General features: G+C 38.9%; 1 protein-coding gene across 4 annotated transcripts in view; it reads left to right on the forward strand.

Annotated features, from left to right (window-relative positions):
- LOC145774406 (uncharacterized) overlaps positions 1 to 25051 on the forward strand; it is a 38616-nt gene extending 13565 nt beyond the window's left edge. For all 4 annotated transcript variants that reach the window (XM_082585655.1, XM_082585658.1, XM_082585657.1 and 1 more), the window contains exons 2-10: positions 1002 to 1186; positions 2895 to 2986; positions 11074 to 11222; positions 11738 to 11908; positions 12945 to 13283; positions 13817 to 13987; positions 15337 to 15675; positions 20696 to 20902; positions 24869 to 25051. In XM_082585655.1, the coding sequence (XP_082441781.1) occupies positions 1002 to 1186; positions 2895 to 2986; positions 11074 to 11222; positions 11738 to 11908; positions 12945 to 13283; positions 13817 to 13987; positions 15337 to 15675; positions 20696 to 20902; positions 24869 to 24981 (1766 nt within the window). In that variant the 3' untranslated portion in view covers positions 24982 to 25051. The remainder of the gene's footprint in view (positions 1 to 1001; positions 1187 to 2894; positions 2987 to 11073; positions 11223 to 11737; positions 11909 to 12944; positions 13284 to 13816; positions 13988 to 15336; positions 15676 to 20695; positions 20903 to 24868) is intronic.
- Positions 25052 to 25417: the final 366 nt, after the last annotated feature.

Genomic DNA, 25417 nt, shown 5'->3' on the forward strand with positions numbered 1-25417 from the left:
ATCTTAGAAATAAGGACGGTATGGCAACCGTGCTTATAGCCTATAGCTCATTAGGCTACCAGGCAATAATGTCGAATTCCCTTCCTTGAACAATCATCTGCCAACAGTCGCGCTGGTTCAATGCAAAAAAAAATTGACATATTTCTGTTTAAAAAACGTAATCAAACGGAAACTTTTACTCAATTTATTGTACAACTTTTGTATGTCTTGATATGGCGGTGCAATCTAAATGATGGAAGATTGTCTTCCATCCCATCATTCAGATCTTCCATCCTTGATATTTTCTATCTTCCATCCCAAAATGTGCCTTCCATTTTCCATTCCACCCCATTTCTTGGTGGTGCAATACGGATGAGCGATGCCAAATGAATGAAACATGGGTCTATCACTGCCAATTCTTGCTACAAGCGGTTGCAGAAAACATACTGTTTGATTGAAAAAGTCTTATTGGCTAGCAAGGAGGGATGGAGGCTGCACCGTTGTGGTTAGGGAATCGCAATTGCTCGCGGTTCTAGTGAGTAGTCTGCTCAGCATTGTCAAAATGTCAACTGCCAGAAAGAACGCCTCTTTCCACATAATGCAATAATGCATCCATACTTGATTGAATTTTACATGATTGAATTTGAAGCTTTACATTTCTTGGAAACAATAAGTTGATCTTCTAAGAATACATGATAAGAATACAAAACTGTTGTCAATATAGAGGAGAATATGTAGTACACTCATTGTAAAATAATTTGATGTATAATTTATTCTTCTTCTTCCTGTTTTACGTCTCATTTCCTAGAATCAGAGTAGGATGGGGTCTGGCAAGGCACATCCTCAGTCTCCATTCATCACGATCTAGGATCTCTATTTGTGATCTGTATTCTATAACACACTGTATTTGTGATTCACTACTAACTACTACATTATAATGAAACCACGGAACTTTTCATTACAGTAGTTATCTTTCTGTTTTCAACATATAAACATACCTAAATTTAGTTACCTTTATCCAGGTGTATTTGTATGGCAAACAACAGATGCTAGAACGATCACCAGTCTTTCACTCTCTCAAGGTTCCATTCCTAATACGGGCGAACAGGCTCTGGGGTCTAATGTGATGGCTATTTTGGTTGTAAATGCACCCCCAGCCACTGTTCCATGGGAAATAGACTGGATACTTCATGACAAAAACACTGATGTAAATATATTTTTAAGCATTTACACTGAGGCATAATTTGCGTTGTGACAACTTTTAGGCACTTAAAAAAAAATTGAGTTGGTTAGTTAAGATTAAGAATCTTTATCGTCGGACTGACAAAGCCTCTAATAAATTATTTCTGGTAGTTTCGCATATTTGTAGAGGCTTTTGACGCAGGGACGGTTACCGATATTGGCACAGTGAAGTTTCCTATTGTTAAAATGTTGTGGCTTGAAAATTGTTCCATCCACTAAATGCCGCTGAATGGAGAGCAGTCCTGAAATGCGTTGCTCAAACGCACACCTTGGGAGCTAACCAACGCTACTTGATTTTAAGTAGGCCGCTTAACCACTGAGCTAATGGGGTAGACTCTCTATGTCAAGGGTGCCTAACAGGTAGATTTTGCAGTGGTTTTGAATTAATTGCCTGTTTACCTGGTAACAAACTTTGTAGGAAGACTAAATATGCTTGTATTTTGGTAATCAAACAGTCTTTCATGATAACCTTATTTGCAGCTGGCCATTACAGCGGTTTTTCTCCTGAACATTAATATGGGAAGGGAACAAACCGTCACTTGTCATTTTTACTCTGAATATGTGGAAGATTATATTTTTATTCTCAAACAAAGCGTTAGTTTGCAATAAGTAGTCTATATGAGTACAGAATGGCCCGTTTCGGTGAGTCCGATTTGGTGAGTTCCCTATTCGGTGAGAGCGTTTTTCGCAGAGTTCCCTATTCGGTGATTTTTTTTTTAAATTATCGAGTACCGTAGCCTAATTATCATTGCCGTTTCAGAGGTAAAGCTTAGGGGTAGGGGTTAGGGTCTTATTTCAACGTTTAGAGACGTTAAAACGATGTAAAAGCAGCAATGGTATAATTAGGCTACGGTACCCGATAATTTTCAAAACCAATTTCAAAAAATCACCGAATAGGGAACTCTCCGAAAAATGCTCTCACCGAATCGGACTCACCGAATAGTAGCAGACCCATTCCCATATGATTACTGCAGTAGTTCCATGTCCAGTGTCATTACATCTTGGGACAGAAAACGTTGGGCACACCCGCACCTCATTCATATAGTTATTAGAAAAAAATCATTCTTAGAAAAGTATTGATTTTTAGAACTGAATTTTACTAAAAACACTCTTGGTAATGCACAATAAAAAAAGTTAAACATAAAAGCTTCCTTTGTCTATTGCCTCTAGTTTTGTGAAGTTGTATTAAAATTTTATTGTTTTTTTATTAAATGTGGTATTGCTTTGATTTCATGTTTTGTTCATGTTCATCTATGTTTACCATTCAATCAAAAAGAAACGATATAAGTGTTGATGGAGGTGACCCTATGTTTATTTTCGTGATGACAGCTTTATACAGTACAGTCAAGACATTTCGACATAATTTTTCCCATTTTGACTGGGAGTGGAGGCTGGGGGGTGTCACATCAGCTATTGATTCATTTTCAATAAAAGATAAGATAAACTCTCTATCAAAATATCTCTATTAAATCGTTTCATAATTTATCACAAAAATAGCGAGTCTCCTACAAGTCAGCAGTTGTGAACTGAGCAAGTGACAACTGAGTTAGTTACTTCATAAATCTTATGGAGATTCTGTTGAAATATTTAATCCAGTTAATTAACTGTTTATTCTATTCCTGCATTGGATCTTATTGTTCTGAAGACTACAATAAACTTGTATTTGTTTGTAGCACATTCTTGGGACTATTTCACTGTCAGCTTTATTGATCACGAAATTCCAACCACTAGTAGGAGGCTCTTACGAAAAGCGTGTATCTGTTGGGTATGTAGATATTGTTGCTGTCCAATATAACATGCTACTGTAAATGTTTTAACAACTCTATTCAATTTTATTTAAATGTGTAATAATAGCCCTATCAATTCGGATGAAGTAAATCTAAGTACAACGTGTTAACCCAGGGGTGGGCAAACTTTTTATCTCGAGAGCCGCATTCAGAATCTGAATTTGTTCGAGGGCCGCACTATAGTATCATATAATTAAGATTATAAGCCAAAACATAAAATTTAAAATGGTCAAAACACAAATTTTTATTTAATTTTTAAGTGACCAAAGGAATGGAGATTTTCTATATTACATGAAAGATATACAAAACGTTTGTTTTAATTATTTATTTAAATACAACCATGGCTATCTAAAGATACGGCCTGATTTGTCACATTTTGCAGAAATTTCCAGATTTTGCCAACTTCGGGCGACTGTTTATTTTTTTTTCAAATATATTTTTTAAACTTCTTTACTGATTTCCCCAGATGACACAATAGATTTCAACATCACCAGATGTTAAAAAACAAAGACGATTTGATTTCGAAGATTTTAGCCAGAGTGTTAATTCTTCAATAACAGTCTGATTGAGCGTTTTTCAACTTATTTTTTTCTCATTTGCTACTGCTTCCCCAAGGCAACAAAAAGCTTTTATATCATTAGGAGACAGCAAAAAGTAAAAAAAATTCAGAAAATGTCAGTCAAACACTAGCAGTAGTGGTAATCAAACTGTGACAAATCAGGCCGCATCTCCAAGTGGCCATGATACAACCACTTTAGGGTGTTTCAAAAAAAATATTTTGGATTTTGGGTATACATACCCTCTCATTTTGTGAGGCTTGGTGAGAAAACAAGTTTCCCAAACTTTTAGCTTGATTGGATATCATTAACACTAACAGACCTCTAAAAGGAAGGACATTGATATTGCATGGAATAACTCTATGCTTATGCATTGGCGTTAGCCCCACATGCCTATTATTGCATACAAATATGACCATAACAAAAACGAAATTGGCTTATAAAAACCCATTTGCCTAGTTGTTAATTTCCTTGAATGGTTTATCATAACTCAAAATAGTTATTAATATCTGAAACCTTAACAGCCTTAATCATCATAATGACCTTATTCAAATAGAATCTATTTGAATAAGGTCATTCTGATGATCCTTATTTAGGTGAAACAGGCTGTTAAGGTTTCAGATATTAATAACTATATTTGATTTAAAACAATGAAAACTATTAATACAGTACTACAAAAAGTGCTCAATGCTAAGCAAAAAGGCAAAGCAGAGCAAATTAAATCAAATATAGTTATTACTATCTGAAGCCTTTACAAATTGTTTCACCTAACGGATCATCAGAAGGTCTTATTCAAATAGAATCTTAAATTTATATTTAAGATTCTATTTGAATATTATATTGAATATTATTATATTGTTATTAATTTGAATATTATATTTGATTTATATTCTTATATTAATTTCTTATATTAATATTTATATACGTGTTGCTCAACTTACCCCAACAAAAAGTTTATAGGGTAAATTGAGCAATAACTTGGGTGTCACAATCAATGTGCAAAGCCTCGCGTCGGGCTGCTTTGCGTTTTGACAGAATGTGCTGTTTTCATTATGGAATTCTTGAGCGGTATGTTATTATCGGTCAATGACCAGTAGTAACCTCTAATTGTGAAGTCGTTGTTCTGCAACGTAATTCTAGATCATTCTGTATCTGGAACGTTCTGTTGTTTTCACAATTGCCAATATCGTTTGTCATGATGTCACAAGGTTGTTTACGAATGGACCTCGGATTACGAAATCTGTATTATGTAACAGTCCTCTACCCCTACGTGACATTCTTTAGATTTCTTTGAACTTGCTTGTTTATGCCGCTCAATGCTACGTGACCGACGATGAGTTCGTGTGATGCAACACTACGTCACCTTCTCGAAGTTACTGGACTGAACAACCAACTGTATAAATAGTGGTGTAGTTTGTGTAATATTATTATTATTATTATGATGATTATTATTATGATGATTATTATTATGATGATTATTATTGAGTTGGTTATGAGAGTTGTGCTATGAGTTGTGGATTGGTAGTTGATGCAGAAATTAGAGTTATTTGAGAAGCCGTTCGTTAAAGTTCTTCAAGAAGTCAGATTATCATTTCACTAGTAGAATTATTCGACATTTAATTGACTGCTTTTCGGTTTAACCCATTAAACTACGTCATTGAACCTTTCCAAGTCTTTTTCCTGGTAAGAGATAGAAAGAAATCGTGACATTCTGGGGGCTCGTCCGGGAACAACCGAAAAAGATTAACCGAAAAACCGAAGAATACCGAAAGATTTATTGAAAGAATAATAAATTAACAACAAGCTGTCAAAATGGCGGATGCCGTCAAACATGAGATGATTGAAGACTTACGGAGCATGGCTGAACGAATGGGGCTGAGTGACAATGAAAAGTCTCAGTTTGTGATGGAAGAGTATCACAAGATAATGGCCCAAAAAGCTCAGCGAGAAGCTGACGAAAGAGAAGATAGAAGAGCTGCTCGTGAAATAAGGAAAGCAGAACTTGAAGCTGAGGAAAAGCGAGCACAACTTGAAGCTGAGGAAAAGCGAGCACAACTTGAAGCTGAAGCAGAGGAGAAGCGGGCGCAGCGCGAAGCAGAGGAGAAGCAGGCGCAGCGCGAAGCTGAAGCTGAAGAAAAACAAGCTCAACGAGAAGCTGAAGAGAAACAAGCGCAGCGCGAAGCTGAAGAAAAACAAGCTCAACGAGGAGCTGAAGAGAAACAAGCGCAGCGCGAAGCAGAAGCTGAAGAAAGAAGAGCGCAATATGAATTGGAAAAGTTAAAACTTGAATTAGAAAGACAAAAGCTGGACATTGGTGAGCGATCTAATTCTACTAACGATAATGCTCGAGATGTTATTGTGGCGCAAGTTAGACGTCCAGATTTGCCATCATTTGTTGAAGAAAAAGATGAGTTGGATAGTTATTTGTTAAGATTTGAAAGATATGCTACAATAGCCAAATTAGAGAAGTCGACGTGGGCTACCCAGCTAAGCATGTTATTATCGGGACAAGCTCTTGATGTATATTCAAGACTTTCGCAAGAAGAGGCCATGAACTACGACAGATTGAAGTTAGCTCTGTTAAAACGATACAATTTTACCGAGCATGGATACCGTCAAAGATTCCGTGAGGCAAAGCCTGAACGGCACGAAAGCCCAGGTCAATTTATTGAACGTTTAAGAAACCTTTTGTTAAAATGGTTTGAGCTTTCGGGGGCCGATCAATCATTGGACGGATTGGCAAACCTTATAGTTAAGGAACAATTCACAGATTCATGTTCAAAAGATCTGTCTGTTTATTTAATGGAAAGAAGTCCAAAGACTCTAGAAGAAATAGCCAGTGTGGCAGAACAGTACTTAGTTGCTCATGATGAGAAGTTGTCGACTGAAGAAACGTTGTCATGCGATAATGACGAGGAGCAAACAAATAATTTTAAAGGAGGTGCGGTTCCGAGAGAAGTACGTTGTTTTAATTGTAATGGCTTAGGTCATAAGTCTGTTAACTGCCGGAGGAAAACTAACAGAAATCATCAGGAATCGAGGAAGTGGTGCAATCGTTGCAATAGGCAAGGACACGAAGCGAAGGAATGCAAGGACAAGTCGTTTTCTCTTTCCAATCAGTCTGGAAAGAATGAGAAAAACACAGAGGACGTTTATCGATGCGGTTGTGCGTTAATGATTCCTGAACCCACGCTTGGGGAAGAGAAACCGGATGAAGATGTTTGCGGAAAAATAATACCTGAAGATTACCTGCCAGTAGTGGATGGAAAAGTTGGAAACAAAAAGGTAAAAGTTTTACGTGATTCTGGTTCTACGGGTATAATGGTGAGGAGAGATTTGGTTAAAGACAGTCAATTAACGGGAAAAACTGGAATTGTGATGTCAATAAATAACACTTCAATCCAAGGACCGTTAGCGAGGATATTAGGGTGGCTCTTATTTGGCAAAAAATGAAAAAAAATTGAATTTTGTGTGGGACACCCTTTTAAAAGGTGAGGTTGTAAGAAAAAATAACACCTGTAAAAAATTTTTGAATTTCAAATTGATTTAGAGGTGGCCCTCCCCCCCTAAAGTTTTGCGCCCTCCTCCAAAATACAAAACCTGCATATCTCAAAAACTGCTTGAGCTAGAGATACGGTTTTTGTGTCAAAAGATGCAGAAAGCATGATTTCCTATCTGCTTTCTGAACAGTGATTGCGTCTATCTTGAGTAGAAAAGCAGTTATTTAGAAAAAACCTGTTTTCGGTATTCTAGCACAAAACAGTGCTAAACAAGTATTGTGGCCCAACCTATTCAATTAACAAAGTTCATAAACTAACCTGTAAAACTGGTAAAGCAATAAACGAAATAAGTATTCTTTAACTTTTATGCATTCATGCATAGCTAAAATAACCGTTTTTTATCATATTCCTTGGAGAAACTCCTGAGCGTGGAATCCGCTTTCCAGCTTCAGGTGCTATGCATCGCACTTGTTGGATGGCGAAGGCGATTTATGCAAAAAGCTTGATTTGCATTCATGGTATCTGTCCGAAGAAATGGTTGGACTAGCCTTGTTTGACTCTTGATTGTCTGTGGAAAGTAAAAAGCTAATGGTGGCAACCATGTTAGATGAAACAGGAGAACGTCCAGTCGTCCACCAAGGAGACCAAGCATCAAAGTAGATGCGTTTCTTAGCAATAAGGGTCTAGAACAGTATTACACCTCTAATTCAAAATGGCTTCTTCAGCTGTTGGGTGAAGATGAAGCAATAATTATACTTTCAAAGGATCTTGCTCATTGGACTGAAGATGGTGCATTTATTCAAGCTTTACACATGGCGAAGGGACTTTCAGTAGTGAATGACAGAGCAGAGAGAGGAGTTGCTCTAAGTCTAATCCAGGATTTTAACAAAATCTTAACTGAAGATGAGCCACAACTTCAGTTTCTTTGGCAAGTTGTTACTGAACACAGGAAACTGTTTCCAAATTCCAACAAGAACAATATTGTCGATTCTTCTTCGTTTAAACCTTCTTTGTTACTCCAGGGGTCAAGGGCTCTGTCTTTTACCACTCTTGGGCAGTGGCGATGCGGTTTAGATGCTTGAGCAAGTGTCGAGCAGCAATCCTTTGATTCGTCCATTTATCCATTGATTCGTCATCCAGTTCAAGCAGACCACGCACCCCATTTGGCGCAGTTACAGATGGTGTGGTCTGTGGTTTGTTCCTCTTTGCCACACTCACAGATTGCGGATGGAGCCATCCCCCATTTGTGCATGTTGGAGCGGAATAGTCTGACTCCTGTAGGCTAGCCCAGTACGCAGGCGGTTGAGCCGCACCCAGGCCTTCCTTGGCAAATTATGCATTCCGGTTGGATGGGGGCTGGTGTCGGAGATACAACTTTAGAGTCTTGAGGAGTTCTTCTTCCACTCTGAGCTCCATTTGTTGTCCTCCCAGGTAGTCGCGCTGATGGATTGGTCTTCAGCGGTTTTCATCAGGAGTTGTGCGTCACATACAAATGGTTGTCTCGATTTCAGTTGCCGAGGATGCTCGATTGCTCGCTCATAGACTCATAGAGACTTGAGTGGAGCAAGTGGTTGGGGTTCGTAGTGCGGCGAGAAAGAGACAGGATGGCTTCTTCGCGACGAAACTCAGTTGGTTGGTTGCCTGCAAGGACAGGGAAATTGTCCGATGGTGTAGGTCGCAGACATCCTGTCACGATACGCAAGGCAATATGTAAAATATTGTCGATAATATCGCTTCTTCCAGTACTGACCAGAATTACATTTTGAAATGAATATCGTTACCAGTGTTCCCTCTAAGGTGCAAAAATTAAGACAAAAAAACGAAATTTTGTAGACGGTTTTGTGGTCACAAAAAAGGTTGTAAAATCAAGATTTGGTCAAATGCGTTTTTTCTAAATAACTGCTTTTCTACTCAAGGTAGATGCATTCAATGTTCAGAAAGCAGATAGAAAACCATGTTTTCTGCATCTTTTAACACAAAAACTGTATCTCTAGCTGAAGTGGTTTTCGAGATATGCAGATTTGGTATTTTGAGGGAGGGCACAGAACTTTAGGGGGGGAGGGCCACCTCTAAATCAACTTCAAATTTAAAAAAAATTTGCAAGAGTTATTTTTTCTGACAACCTCACCACTTGAAAGGGTGTCCCAAGCAAAATTCAAAAACTCAATTTTAAGAGCCATCCTAGAGGATATATATCGAAACTCCATATTGTAGTGGGACTGTGAAAGCGTTATGTTTACAAAACTCTTTAGTTGATCTTATAATCGGAAATGTTATTGAGAGAAATTCTGAAGTTACTTGTTATTCTTGTGGCAAGAATGGTCACTTTGCTCGAGATTGTTCTGCAGATAATCAGCAACGATCTCACGATGACGGATATTACGAGCGCGCAAGAACCGAGGAGAAGGAGCAGGCGACGACCATTTGGAGTTTGCTATAGATGTGGTAGACGCGGACACTTCGCCAGGGAGTGCGTTGCTGACGGCGGACATTCGGAAAACAGACGTTGCCGTGACAACCACTGCTACCGATGTGGAGAGATTGGACACATAGCCAGGAAGTGCTCTTTTGATGAAAAGGCTTGCTACAACTGTCACAGAGAAGGTCATCTCGCCAAGGACTGTCCGGAGAGGAGGTGTTTCCGATGTAGGAAAATAGGTCATCTTGCTCGCCGATGCACTGAAGACATTGAGGACGATGAAAACTTTCACAGTAAACGTGACTATTGTTTTGAGAAAAGTTATCGTTGGTAGATCATGCAACGATGGACTTATGAGAATTGATTTATTGAGTAATTAATTGTTTTGTGGTGTGTTTTGTATTGATTGTGTTGATATATTGTTTGCAACAATATTCTAAGGGGGGGCGTATGTCACAATCAATGTGCAAAGCCTCGCGTCGGGCTGCTTTGCGTCTTGACAGAATGTGCTGTTTTCATTATGGAATTCTTGAGCGGTATGTTATTATCGGTCAATGACCAGTAGTAACCTCTAATTGTGAAGTCGTTGTTCTGCAACGTAATTCTAGATCATTCTGTATCTGGAACGTTCTGTTGTTTTCACAATTGCCAATATCGTTTGTCATGATGTCACAAGGTTGTTTACGAATGGACCTCTGATTACGAAATCTGTATTATGTAACAGTCCTCTACCCCTACGTGACATTCTTTAGATTTCTTTGAACTTGCTTGTTTATGCCGCTCAATGCTACGTGACCGACGATGAGTTCGTGTGATGCAACACTACGTCACCTTCTCGAAGTTACTGGACTGAACAACCAACTGTATAAATAGTGGTGTAGTTTGTGTAATATTATTATTATTATTATGATGATTATTATTATGATGATTATTATTATGATGATTATTATTGAGTTGGTTATGAGAGTTGTGCTATGAGTTGTGGATTGGTAGTTGATGCAGAAATTAGAGTTATTTGAGAAGCCGTTCGTTAAAGTTCTTCAAGAAGTCAGATTATCATTTCACTAGTAGAATTATTCGACATTTAATTGACTGCTTTTCGGTTTAACCCATTAAACTACGTCATTGAACCTTTCCAAGTCTTTTTCCTGGTAAGAGATAGAAAGAAATCGTGACATTGGGGTAATTTGAACAATTTCATTAAGTTGTAGCATTTCGCTATCAGTATGCTTAAACATAATCATTGTTTTTTTTATCCAATAAAGCTAAAAAAAAATATGTGAGTGGGATATGTGAGTGCTGTGGTTCAAAGCCTTCACAAGTATGCAAAACTGTCAGGATTAAGCTTCCAACAAAGCTTTCTCGATTCCACGTTCAATTTTATCATTATCTTTTTGACATTTGTCAATTTATTTCTTGATTTAGAAATTTGACCCTGGTCGACTCTGGTTGACTCTGATGTTTCGTGATGAAGACCAAGCTTTTTTGATACAAAATAGAAAAAGAGAAATTCAGTCATTTGAAAGTTTGCTATTATTTTATAAACGTATATTGGTCAACGTTATAAAAACGTATATAAATGTTTGTAGAATTAGTCCGTCAATTTTATCATCGCCCAACGATGAAATACGGTCGGTTGTCACATTTCATGATCTACATTTTTCTGAAACCGGATTCAGACTTGGGATTTTTGGAGCCTCTTACCCACACCAATATACCACGCCATTGAACGTAACAGGTGCTGTGACGTAGGCTAACCTTGTCATTGATACGGTTTACTCTTGACTTCAAATGCGGCCTGGGTGGGCTATAGCCGAAAAAAAAATTATATTTTCTTTTTTAATATCAAGATAAACGCAGTGTTTGCTTGACGTTCAGCACAGCAAACTCTTTACCAAATTGTTTTGCAAATAACATTTAAGGCGTGTTTGTTGCAAGAGTAAGTGGCACTGACCAATCAATGGTCAGAAAAACACAGGGAGTCCCAAAATAGTCAAGTTTTTGTTTATTGTAGGCTATTCCGATCAAGCTATCGTCAATTTAAGTGAGTTTTTCGTTTTTCTCTCACAACATTTCTTTGATTTGTGGCATAGGGTGAACAACCTTTTAAGAGTGTAAGTGGTCTTTTTCTTGCGACGTAGCTTGTTGGTTAAAAAGCTAACCGAAATAAAACCTCAATTATTATTGCTTATTTTTTTTAAATTCTTATATTTTACCCACATTAACATGCTGGTGTCTTTCATTTCACACCAGAATGCACTTTCACTGTGGGAAAGGCAAAAATTACACAGCCCATTGGATTGTGCGGCTTCAACTGCCTAGCTGAATACGATTGTGATACAGGATATGTTGCAACTAATTCATATGTTGCCCAGTGCATGGCGAATTCAAGGTGGAATTTGACAGCCAACAGCTGCATTGAAAGTATGGGTATATTCTATTTTTAGGCCTAAAAATGATCTTGTTTTGTAGTAGGCTACACGTTAAGATTTCTTGTCTGAATATGGCTGCTTCTTTGCTTAAAGTCAGCCACGCCTCCAAATGCTACTTACAGTTGAGAGTTTCAGTAGATTAACACAGGGCTGTGGAATTGGAGGAATTTTAATGTGTCCAGAGTCGTTAAAAAAGGTCGATTCCGGCTTGATTCCAAACAATAAACAATAAAATTTTTGTTTACAAACTTTTTTCAAAATATCGCTTCTTGTTCTCCGTATTGCACTCTAAAACTTTACCAGAAAGTAGAAGTATTTGCTCTTGTCAGTTTTTGTGAAAGTCACCGTTTCAATTTCGACCACAGCTTTAAGTTAAATTTTTAAAAAATAAAAAAATACGAAAATTTAAAACATCTGGTAACACTGAAATCTGAGTCGCATCTTTTTCACCCTACTCCACAGACTTGGATTTCCGGCCAGGCCTATTTGTTGTTCATTGGCATGTGATAAAATTTTATTACGTGCTAGTTACAGCTACAGGTTGCTTGCTTAAATTTCTGATCAAAAATAGCTGCAGCGTTGCAAACATAACTAGCATTTAATAGTTTCTTTAATTTTTTTTATTTTTTTGCATTATAACACATCATATGTAGTTTCCTTTTAAGCATTGTTTGCTTTCTCAATATTATAATAGGCCACCAGCAATTTTCACTTGATTTATTGACATAATTGTTACTGTATTTATTTAATTATTATGCTAGGATCTTTAATTTTCAGATTGGGCCTTAAAAGAAGGATTTGTGCAATTCAAGAAAAACTGTTTGGACTGTCTAATCTTTTTACGTGGTTCAGGGTTATTCGTATTTTATGTAATGCTGAAAGTTCTAACGACATTGCATAACTCAGTTTGTGATACAATCGAATTTTTCGACTTATGCCACCTTGAATTGTCGCTTGCATGTCAATTTTTAATTTGCTTGAATAATAATTTTCTTTTTTACAAGTTGTTTTATTCTTTTGTGTACCAGATAAGCTGGATGCTTGGGAGTTGACTCCTCCCAGTCCGAGAAACATTTATGCGGTTGGTTATACAGACTTCATGATTTATGTTAAGATCAATATTGCTGGGATTGACCACTGTGCCTGGCAATATAACGATGGAGAATGGGATGACGCTAATTTCTTTGATCGTCGCATTTGCACTGAAGAATACCTCGTTGGAACAAAAGAAACTGTTTCTTGTTTTACTGAAAGTGGCTTTCTCTTTTCAAACTTAACATTCAAAAAACCTTTGTCGTTCGGCAAAATGTCTATGGCTTTCACGTGTCACTCCGCTGTGTTTTTTAGCAAGGAAATAAGTGTTTTATGTATGTTATACTTTATTTATTTATATACACACTTATTCTGTTAAACGTTAGTTTAGTAACAGCGTGTACAAAATGAGATTAGGCACGGTTGAATCATTTCATTATTGATCTTTGCTTAAGGAAACAGCAGTTACTAGTTTTCAACATTTGGTCTAGTTGTTTTCACTTCACAGGCATTTCTATGCTGTAATTGCATTTATGAGAAAGATTGAAATTGCTGTTGAAATTCATCGCACTCTATAGAAACCGATCTGCTATGATACTGGTAGCATTACTTGGTCGCCTATTTTTCGTTTTACAAAATAATAGTCTGAAGTAGCAGAAATAAACCTTCATTTTACTTTTCCAAGTAAACTCCGTGTGGTGTGTAACCTACCCTCAAACAGGGTGAAGAGATTTCTTTACATATTAGGCTTAAAAACTGCATCGACTTAATTATGGTTCAGTGTTGTTATTTTAAAACTTTTTATTTCAAATCAAACAACTTACATACATAAGATTCTTTTTTAAATCGATATACATGTTACCGTTAGATTGCCCTCCAGCTCAAGGGCGTGCCGTCATTACACACAAGGATCAGCAATGTGGATACAATTGCAAAGGAACCTATAGTTGTTTATTTGGCCTTATTTCTTTGAATAGGAAACCTGTTGTTTGTACAGTAACTGCCGATTGGAATATTACATCTGCCAATTGTGTGCCGGGTAAGACTCTCATATAGAAAGTGTTATTCATAACTACTGTTTGGTAGGAAACTACATAACTCAGCAGGAAACTGGCAGTCAGTGGAGAGGAACCTCAGCCAAGACATGCAAACACTATCAGCATACCCCCAGAAATGGAAGCTACAGCTCAGCAAGCCAAAGACAGTGTCGGCGGCCTTCCACCTTAACAACCGGGAGGCACAGCGTGAGATAAACATCAAGATTGATGGGGAACGCCTGCCCTACTGTGCCGAACCTACATACCTCGGCATAACCCTGGACAGGTCACTCACGTACCGCCGGCACTTGAAGTCACTGCGCAAAAAACTATCTACACGCGTCGCACTTTTGAGGCGATTGGCGGGTTCCGGCTGGGGAGCTGGTGCTAAAACTCTTCGTACAGCTACCCTAGCCCTTGTTCATTCCACCGCTGAGTACTGCGCGCCGGTCTGGTGTCGTAGTTCTCACACCCACCAGATTGATACCGCCATTAACGACGCACTGCGTACTGTGACTGGATGCCTGCGTCCCACTCCAACTGGCGTCGGCCGCTTTCGTTCGGACATGCACAAATGGGGCCTGGCTCCTTCATCAGAATGCGAGTGTGGTGCCACGGAACAGACCGCAGACCACGTCATCCACCACTGCCTAACCCACCGGCCTCCACACGATGCGCATGGTCTGAGAATCCTGGACGACGAGACTGCCGAGTGGCTGAAGATTTCCTGCCCTCCAATCTAGCCTGGAAAGATCGCTCATACGCCATCATCATCATTCATAACTACGATCATTTACTTAACTATACAGTATTTTTGCTATATTTGTTTTTGCAATCACACAGAATAGAAAAACAAGGAATTAATCTTGAAAAAACCTTGATGAGACAAAATTTTGTTGTTTTGTTGCATGTGTTTTTTCGTTAGTGTAAAGTTTCCAGTTTATTGGAGCTTAAAAAAATAGCAATTGTGCATTCCTGTATTTCCGAGCGTGTTGTTTGGCATTTGAAGATCTAAAAATTTGTGACGACGTGAATACTACAAAATTAGAGTGTTATTTCATATCTTAAAACTTTTTGAGGCGGCCTGACTCGATTATAACTCTTGGCTTACTTTTTAATGCAAAAATAATGAAAAAGGCAATATAACGCAAGAGAACAACTGCACGCCCAGCAAGCTGGTGCAAGAGAGAGGCCTAATTACAGATCCATAGGATGCACTCCCTAATAATTCTAAATTCAAGAAAAATGTACGACCAGTCCAATTGATGTCAAGTTATCAAGATAACTTGAAATCAATTGGACTGGTCGTACATTTTTCTCGAATTTACTTTTTAATGTCTTTGTATGACAGATTTACTTCAAAGTTGGGAAACATTTCCACAGGACGTAAGAAATTATGCGGTTGGCTTCGAAGGTCTCATAATAAATATAAAAATCGACGTTACATCATTGGGAAGTTGTGTTTGGAAATATGGAGGAGAACTTGATAATGTAGAACTTATGAGACCGGGCGGTGGCCTGTGCAAAAAGCGCATCCTTGCCGGGGTGAATGAAACCGTCACTTGTTACAATCAAGGCGGCTTGATCGCTTCAAACCTAACGTTTCATGAGCCTCTTGTACTTGGATCCCTTCATGTAACCTTACTATGCGACACTGTACCATACTTGGACCAATTCATTGCTGCGCGATGTGAGTTTTTCTTTAATTTACGTGATATTTAAAATTTGTAAGTAGGGTAATTACATGGTAGTAACATCCCAAGTTTTTTATAAATAGGTTCAATTTGTTTGGTAATTTCTAGAGCAGTAGTTCAACCTTTTTCTTTGTTGGCATCACTCTGGAATCACCGACCAGTTCTCGCATCTCCTTCTAGAATGACTAAAAGGTAATGTTGTTTACATGTGCAAACAACAAAACCTGAAAACCATTGTGCCCTTTTAATCTTTATTGACACAACTCACAATGAAGTAGCATGACATGATGCTTTCCTTATACAGGGATCTGAAAATTGTGGTTTTTATATTTTGTGTTTCTTTTCATCTCTACGATTGTCTCTTATATCCCGTATTGCAAGGGTTGGTGGAAAACAATCTTCTATTCTAGAATGACATTTCTCCATGCCACCGGTCCTCAGGGTTGCCCGAGCTGCAATTTTGCCAACCGCAAATCTTTTCCCATGTAATCTAATCAACGCTTCTTATGACATCCTCAATGGTTATTTCCGTGGAAATTAAGGAACTGAATTTTCTTTGGCCACGCGACTTCTTCCATGCGTTGCACGTGTCCGCACCAACGCAGCCGTCTGCATCTCATAGCATCTTCAAGCTGATGGATGCCAAGCCTGGACCTCAGCTCTTCCATCGTCACCCAGTTAGAAAGGCACTTGGAATAGATCCATCGTTCCATAGCAATGTCATTGCAACATAGCCGATTTCACTTTTCGAGAGTGATGAGCCAGGGTCTCACTTGCATGCAGTAAAACGCTCCTAACACACATATTATGCATGTGACCTCGACTACCGAAGGGGATATCCCTGTTCATAAGAATAGGGATGAGCTCACGGAAACTCTTCTAGACTATTTTCACCCTCACTGCATACCGCCTGCCGATTGCCCAATTATGTCACCAAGATAGAAAATGGTGAAAACGACGTTAAAGTCTGCCTCATCAATTGTCAGCAGTTAGCTCAGAAACTGTCTTTATTTCGTTAATTATATAAAAAATGCAAAATAGTTTCTCCGTAGTGGTGGTTAAGCAACAAGCTCAGCGACATTTTTGCAGTTGTTTTTTGGTGATGATGGCATCAAATCGTAGGCTATTGTGTGGATGCCATGTCTTACTATATTACTACTATAAATATAGTAAGCCATGGTGGATGCTGAATGCTACTCGCATGTCTAGAATCAAATCAATGTTGTTGTTTTTTTATAGAACGCAGACAGGAATAACTTAATTCTCTAATTATTCCTTTATAACTAACGCTAAGGGGTATGAGCGCCCCTGTTCAAAACCCCTGCTCTAGAGTCTAGAATATTTTTGAAGATTATCATGCCCTACAACCTATTCTGCCGTGGCAACAGAATAGCTTTGTTTTGCAATTTCAAGAACATTTTCCCACCATTCTGTCAGAAGTATATCACTGAACTATTGGCTTTTATTGCATTTACATTTTTACATAAATTAGATTTGTTTTCTGGCAAGCAACTACTGTATTGTTATTCATCCAATCCACATACCTCATTAGGTTTGCGATACGTTGGACATGATGATATCATCTGAGGTTTTGGGGCAATTTCAGCAAAACTCAATGATGTGTAGTTGAAAACACATCATGAATAAAGTTACTTTTCTTTGTTGTAAGGGGGTGATCGCCCCATTTGCCCCTCCCCCTGGATCCGCCACTGATGTTACCCACACAGAGATTGCAGATGGTGTCAGCTTCCTAATTTGACCTGGTGGAAATTACACCAAATTGTTGTTTGAGCACTATCTATTCATAGCCTATTTGAAAAAATTACTTGATGCTGGTGCAAACTTGACTTTACAACAACTATGAGACTATCTTTCTCGTATCCAGGCTTACGCCCGCTGGTTGAAGATTTAGGTCAGTGGTTTTAACCCTTTTCCTTGTTGGCACCACTTTGAAATCACCAACTAGTTCTCGCATCTCTTTAAGTAATGTTCTTTACATGTACATGTGTATTGTGTAAATAACAATGCCATTATGTTTCTTTAATCTTTTTTCATATAACTGACAATGAAATAACACAACATGATAATTTTCTCATATGGGGATTTGAAAGTTGCTTATTTTTGATGTTTTGTGTCTCAATCCATTTCTACGATTTAACGTTTCCTGTTCCCCATATTACGAAGGTTGGTGGCCACCAATCGTCTATCCTGTTTAATGGCATTTCTCCATGCTACCGAGCTGCCGACCGCAGATCTTCTCGAGTAGTCTCGCCAACGCTTGTTAGGACGCCCTGGAAGCTTATTCGAATGGACGTTGAAGGACAGAATTTTCTTTGGCCACACGACTTCTGCCATGAGCAGCTGCACATGTCTGTACCAACGCAGCCTTCTCCATCTCGTGACATATCCAAGCTGATGGATGCCAAGCCTGGACCTTAACTCTTTTATAGTCACCCAGTCAGAAAGGCATTTGGAACAGATCCATCGCACCATGGCATTATCATTGCAACATAACCGATTTTGCTCTTCGCCAGTGATGGGCCAGGTCTTACTTGCATACGGTAGAACATTCATCACACACATATTATACACGGGACCTTGACTATCTAAGGGAACATCCCTGTCCGTAAAGATAAGCTCAAGCAAACTCTCTAGGCCAATTGCACTTTCACTGCGATGGCATCCACTCAGCCTCCCGATTGCCTAACCATGTCACTAAGATAGCAAAAGGCAGGCAGGAAGTCTTAGTCAAAGTCTGTATTTCAAACATACTTCTTTACCCATTCCATTCCTAGTCTAAATAAATTAAATCTGGTTCGATTAGGGACAGTAGAATACCGGGACGACTCACTTTACTGATTTTTCTTACGAAATGGACAGCTGGAGGGTCACTAAGAAGTTCAAAAATTAGGAGAACTGCATAACGTCTTCTTTGCTTTTAGGTAAATTCATTCTCATCAAATGAATTGCTATATTTGGTTAAAATTTTGGGTTCTAGAAAATCTGCAAAACCTGACTGCAGCAGTGTGAGGCTATCTACCGTTACTGATGTTGCGTGAAGTCTACCCCCGCATTATCATGATTTGAATACTATTAAATAAACATGATATCACATATTTCTTACATTTATTTTGGCGATACACACTTTGTACACACGTGGGCAAGTCATATAAACCCGCACCTGAGTATTCGACATTATTATTATTATTGTAACTGTCTCCGCCGCCAGTGTGGCCAAATCGTTTGGCATCCGCTGGCTTCGATCAGTCTTTCAACAAGGTTGATAGGATCTCCATTCTGTTTTGTCCTTTGCGATGTTTTGCAATCGATGGAGATGTGGTGTGCTGAGCAAGGATCCCAGGCCAGCTTTTCTGATGTCAGATCTCAGCAGTTGTAATAAATTGGTACGGTGACGTCCGGTTCATTCAGTATTCGACATATGGCAGGAGAACTCAAGCTGTAGTTGCATCAAATTTTGTCATAACATTATGACCCTCCAGTTGTCCACCTTTCTTTTGAGTGAGCAATCCCCTACTTCTACCATCCCTAGGTTCGATCAACAAAATCTTTAATTGACTTCTGGAGGTGGAAGCACAAGATTCACGCGTCGTTTCGAGACGCACCTCGTGTATTTCTTTTATTTTTATTACCACTATTATTACTTTTACTAGTTGCATTACTTATATCAAAGCATTACTTTTAACAGGATACTTGAAGGCAGGGTTGAGAAAAACCCGGGTTTTTTTAAAAAAGCCCAACCCGCCCGGGTTTTTTTGGGTTTTATTGGGTTTTTTTTAAAAAGATGCAAAAAAAGGTAGATTCATGCTTATTTCACCTCAAAACTACTTTTTACGAATGAAGTGCCTTTCACTCACAGTACATGCTTGCATAACTCAATAAAATAATGCACTAGGGCTGTTGTTGCTTGAATGTTGCATCATCCATTAATTTCAAGATCAAGTTGGATGTTGCATCATCCACTGATTTCTATACCAAGTTGATGCTACCGTGGTAGAAATCACATTATTGCATCATTTGCTTTAGATTTGAAGGCAAGGAGCATTTATGCCATCATGTTTAAATATTTTTTATCATTTATATATATATTATATATAGTAATGGATGAGCATTGAGCAATTGAGCGATTGCGTGGCCATTGGCCATTTAGGCAAATGCTCTGAAACAGCCATGCGTTAGAATCCAGAATCTGTAATTGGTAAATAGCCTCCTAAATTGTATTTCACATCATATATACAGACTACAGTAGACTAGTACTTTCACCAGTCTATAAGGCCTTCTTGCATGAATGAGTTTTAATGTCTGCCCCGATAGCTCAATTGGTTAGCGCGTCACTTCTGGAACGAAGAAGCTTCAAGATCAAGCGGCGCTGGTTCGACTCTCGGGGTGTGCGCTTAAGCAACGCACGTTAGGGACTGCTCTCCATTCAGCGACATCTAATGGATGGAATAGTTCCCCGGCAACAAGACTTCAACAGTCGGAAACTTCATTCTGTCAATCTCGGTGACCGGGCCTGCGTCAGTGATTCAAAGCCTCTACAAGTATGCAAAACTGCCAGGATTAAGCTCTGCATTGAAGCTTTCCCAGTCCGAGGATAAAAATTCAATCAATGTAGTATACATACACAAAGTGGCATTACTTGATTTTTGTGTACTGTACAATATCCACTGCGTTTTCAGTTTATTCTTGGAAATTTACTTCATAATCACATCCTTAAGTCCTAATTTAAAGTTTGTTTTAAGTGCCTTGTAGTGTTTTTGTTCATTTTTTTTAATTTTCTAATAAAAACTGGACAAATATGATGCTCTGGGTTTTTTTATGGGTTTTTTTAAGTGGGTTTTTTCAAAAAAAACCACCCGGGTTTTTTTGGGTCGGGTAAAATACCGACAACCCTGCTTGAAGGTGGACACGAACGATAGTTCTATTGCCTGGCTAAGAAAAAATATAATGGTTTGTGTTTCGATATTGTCAGGAGCCTATCACAGAAATATTTTATAGATTGTTCTACCAGGCAAGATTATGCCGTAATAAAGTTCGCTTCTGGCAACTGTGGCTTCAACTGTCGAGGATTCTACGAATGCCCAACCGGATTTGATCGGTTTGGCACAGACCGAGTGGTATGTACGGCGATTGCAAAATGGAATATCACCAAAGCAGACTGTATTTTAACTGACACTGAAGTTTTTGCAGCTAACTTCAACATGAGTAAGTGGTGGTATTATTGCAGTGTTTCAAACGTTCTTTTTGATATTGCACTACTGCAATTGAATCACTAACATTTCATCCCTGCACAATCTGTCAACCAGTAATGTCCATTGGGCCACGAAAACTACATTTAATTATCCATTTGACAAAAAGGAGTCTTAGTAGTAGGCTATCATTACTTAATAGCCTACATAGTGAGCTGATAGATTATAGCATTATCGCTATATCTTAACTTAAAACTTGAAAAAAATTGGCCTTTTAGTAAACAAAAGTGCCCTTTTTTGTAATCTTGCCCCCCCAGTCAAAAATCGTTCCGGCGCCCCTGCTCAAGCGCATACTCTGAGAGTCGAACTTGCGCGGCGTGATCTTGAGCCACGCGCGTAACCACTGAGCTAACGGGCAGACATTAATTGAACATGGCACTGTGTTGTCCCAACGAAACACAAACTAAATGTTTACATTTTATACTATTATACTGTAGCCTAACTTTCTGTTGTCGCTTACACGCTAGTAATAATAACATATGAGGGAGGGTGTTTACAAAGTCGCGAGCTCGACCGATTGAGTCCGCTCCCCGATACGTAATTTAGTTAAATTCTCTATTTAGTGAGTTAATATGATCTATAAGAAGCAGCGTTGGTCCAGTTCTCGGGACGTGTGCTTGAGGAACGCATTTCAATCACAATTCTTTCTTCACCAGCACTTTGTGGATGGAATAAATCATCTGTAATAACACTTTAACAACTTCAATCTCGGTGCTTTCACAGAGTTACTAAACTGCCGGGATTAAGCTACCAACGTGGCTTTTTCAGTCCGAGGATAAAATTCTCATCAAAACTATCAAATACCATATGACGCTATCGGAGGTGGGCAGTAGCGCGCTACTTACAATTTTGGTAAAAGTAGCGGTAGCGGCGCTACTTTTTAGTTGGAGTAGCGGCTGCAGTAGCGGCGCTATTTTTTTCCCAAAGTAGCGGGAGAGGCGCTACTTTTTTTCAGTCGCACTCCCGCTATTTTTTAATTTAAAGTAAAAAACTCGTTTTTTTCCCAACACTGGCGTGGTCAAGCAGTTATATTATATAGCCTATAATCCCATATAATCGGTTTGGTTGCAAAGTTTGGGTCTTTTGGGAATCTCGTTTTCTGGTGTGGAGCTGCGATCAAGGTATGAAATCGATAATGTTCATTTTAATAATAGCCGAAGTAAAGTTGTACTATATGGTTTATAGAATATAGACTAGCCTACATGCAGTGAGCATTGCCTCATCAGTCATCATCTATGTTAAGATGTCCAAAAATAAGGTTTTATCGTATTGGTTAAAGTAAAACTGTTGACAAATGGTTAGCTAAGATATTTCTTGCTGATAAAATTTTCTTACAGGATGGTTTTTGTTAAAAAAAATCATTAGGCTACAGGGCAATTTTGTGTGGTTTGTTTTGCTTACAATTTTGAAGTTACAACGTAGTTTGTCTTATTTCTAAACAGCTCATTTATTTCTACCTGACGTCAACTACTTCGGCGAATATCTCCGTGTGATGAAGCCTATCTGCCAGGCTTTAGACATTCTCCAAGGCGTATTACGGAGTCTTGCTTCCAACCATTACAATTTGTGCGAAGAAGTTGACTGAGATTTGTAAGGAGTGAAAGTCCTTGAAGGGGTGAAGAAACGATTGAACGACATTAAATGCGGTACGGTATCATGTCTTCATCCCTCCTTCAAGACGTCGTGGCTACAATTTCTGCACTACGTTTCCACGGATGATGCTGACGCACTGCGAGAAAAAGTCAAGACAGATGTAATTCGACTGTTGCGAGAGACATCAAGCCAGGTTGATACGTAGAAGAGTGACACCAACACCAGTCACGACTCCGAGGATGAATTTTTTGTGTGTTGGAGCCATCCCGTGAAACGTCGGTGCAGAAGGAAACAGCAATTGTGGACGCCTTTTTTTCGGACAGGAGCAAGTCCTTGAGCTTTTCGAATACCGAGTTAAAACATCTGTTCATTAAATACAACACCCCATTTCTTCCAGTGCTGCGTTGGAGAGACTTTTCTCTGTTGGAAAAGGTGTGCTTAAAGCCAAAGCGGGCAGGACTTAGTGACTCTCATTTTGAAATGCTTGTGTGTTTGAAAGATGTGTAATTAATAAATTTACCTTAGAATGTGTTTTCTATAACGATGTTAAAATGACTGTAAAGAAATCATGGGCTCTATCCAAGGGGGGGTGAGGGGGGTGATCACCCCCCCACTAATTGGAGTGGGGGGGTGATCAATGCAAAATCACCCCCCCACTCATTTGGCTTTGAAAAGGTTTTGTGCTATTTTATTAATCAAATTTTGAAAAATCTATTTTCGCTGTTGGCACATTTTGAATTTTTTATCAATATGAATATATATTTCATTTCAATATGATTTTTTGGTTTGGCAACCCTGAACTACAAGCCAGGCGTTTACATTGTGTTTTAACTTAGCTTGCTTGGTAGCCACTTTAACAAGAAAAAATTCTGCCACTGCAAATGACTAGAATGACACCGCCAACCAATCAGAACATGTTATAAGAGGCTACCGTCCAATTGTGACTTCCTCGCACTTAGCCAGAGAGTTAATCTTTGCTTTGAAATTTATTTGGTAATTACAGAAGAAAAAAGAGCAATAGCAGTCGAACCCACGTCAATGAAATGACTACTTTCTAACCCTAACCCCTAAAAAGCCAACCAGTTGCCAACTTAGTCGGCAGCAGTGGCCGAGTGGTTAGCGCGTTGGGCTCGCAGTCGAGAGCCTGCATGTTCGACTCCACCCCCCCCCCGCACTTGCTGTTGTTTCTCTGGGGAAGAAACTTCACTATGAGTATAATTGCCTCTACTCAGTGATCGATTTCGAGTAATGTAGTACCAAATTTAAGTCATAAGTAGAGTAGACAACCGGAAACAGACATTGCCGTCGGCTGCAGCGTGGGTCAGGTGTACGTCAGAAGGCGTACACCGATGCATAGCGCTCAAGTCCGCTTTCTCGCAATGCAGGGTAAAAATATGAAAAACAAATAAACAAACAAACAAACAGCTGATAGAAAATCCAGCACTTGATTTGCTTTGTATCATCTTCTTTTCGCCCTTTTTCACGTCACGAAAAACGTAGTTTATGATTGGTTCGAGTTTTCATTTGCAGTGCGAGAAATATTTCTTGTTAAGTGACTACCAGTTTGCTTACCCAAAAATGCCCTTTCCGAAACATACTTTGTGAAACGATTTGGAAACCCTATGCTTCGATCAGAAAGAAGCTGATGCTGCAATGGGGGGTCTGGGGGGCGTAGCCCCCCAGAAGTTGAAATGACTAGCCTATGACGATTTTAGCCCACTGTCCAAAAATCACCCCCCCGAATTCTAAAAGTGGATAGAGCCCCTGAAAGAAATGATAACATTCGTTTTCAAGGTCATTTTGCGTCATTAGGGACTTGAAAAGTGTTTCCTAACTTAGTGTCATTTTAGACAAAAGTAGCGGTAGCGCGCTACTTTTGTAAATTGGTAGCGGTAGCGCGCGCTATTTTGGCCCAAGTAGCGGGTAGCGCGCTACTTTAAAAGTTGCGGGTACCCACCTCTGGACGCTATTGGTAGAGAGGTTTAGGAAATTGTTACACTGCATTGTTGACATACAACGTCAGGTGGTAGCAAGCCAATGCAAAAAAGTGACATGAGCTTTGAGAACTTGCATGTGTTTTAGATTTTAAAATAATTCTGCTATGCTCACTTTTAGCCTATGATAATAATATGTGTAGGCTGCTGATGTAGCCTATCGCAAAACCACAAAACTAAATCGATTCGAAGCAACATTCTCAGTTTATTCATAGAAATCAGCCATCCGTCTTTGGAATAGCAACTACATTTATGCCGCTAGAAAACTAAATAGGCTACTGTACATTTATCTGTTTGTGTCTCTAAACCTCATTCTATTTTTGCTAATATTTCAGCTGACAGTGGTGGACCAGGAGGTGCTCTACAGCGATGCAATACAAAGACTTTGTTGGCAGTGATGCTTGGAATGCATTCAACCTTAGCTCTGTTACACAGGGTTATGCCTTAAACTACCTCACGCCCTTTGATATCACAAAGCGAAAAGAAACGCCTATTTTTAGTGCAATAAATAAAAATTATGTGCGATCATTTACTGGCTATAGCCTACTAGGTTCAGACATCAGCTTTTTATTTTCTTAAACTTAATAATGTAAGTAAATCGACCAAAGCTTAGTAATGTAAGTTAAACACACCAGCAGCGGATCCAGATAATTTTTTTACGCACTAACGTTCTGGGATATCAAAATTTGTAAAAGAATATGGACAGGACAATGCAAAATTTGTAAAAGAATATGGACAATGCAAAAGTTGTAGCTTAAGAATAGCCTACATGGCAAGTGCTGTTCTGGGGATTGCTCCCAGAAAATGTTGACAAATTTTACCTCATTTTTGGTCGTTTTGGGGCCCAATAATGATCCTGTATGGGTAAGCAAAATTGAGGGAGT

This window comes from Aplidium turbinatum, chromosome 7 (genome assembly GCF_918807975.1).
Source record: "Aplidium turbinatum chromosome 7, kaAplTurb1.1, whole genome shotgun sequence".
NCBI classification, from domain to species: domain Eukaryota; kingdom Metazoa; phylum Chordata; class Ascidiacea; order Aplousobranchia; family Polyclinidae; genus Aplidium; species Aplidium turbinatum.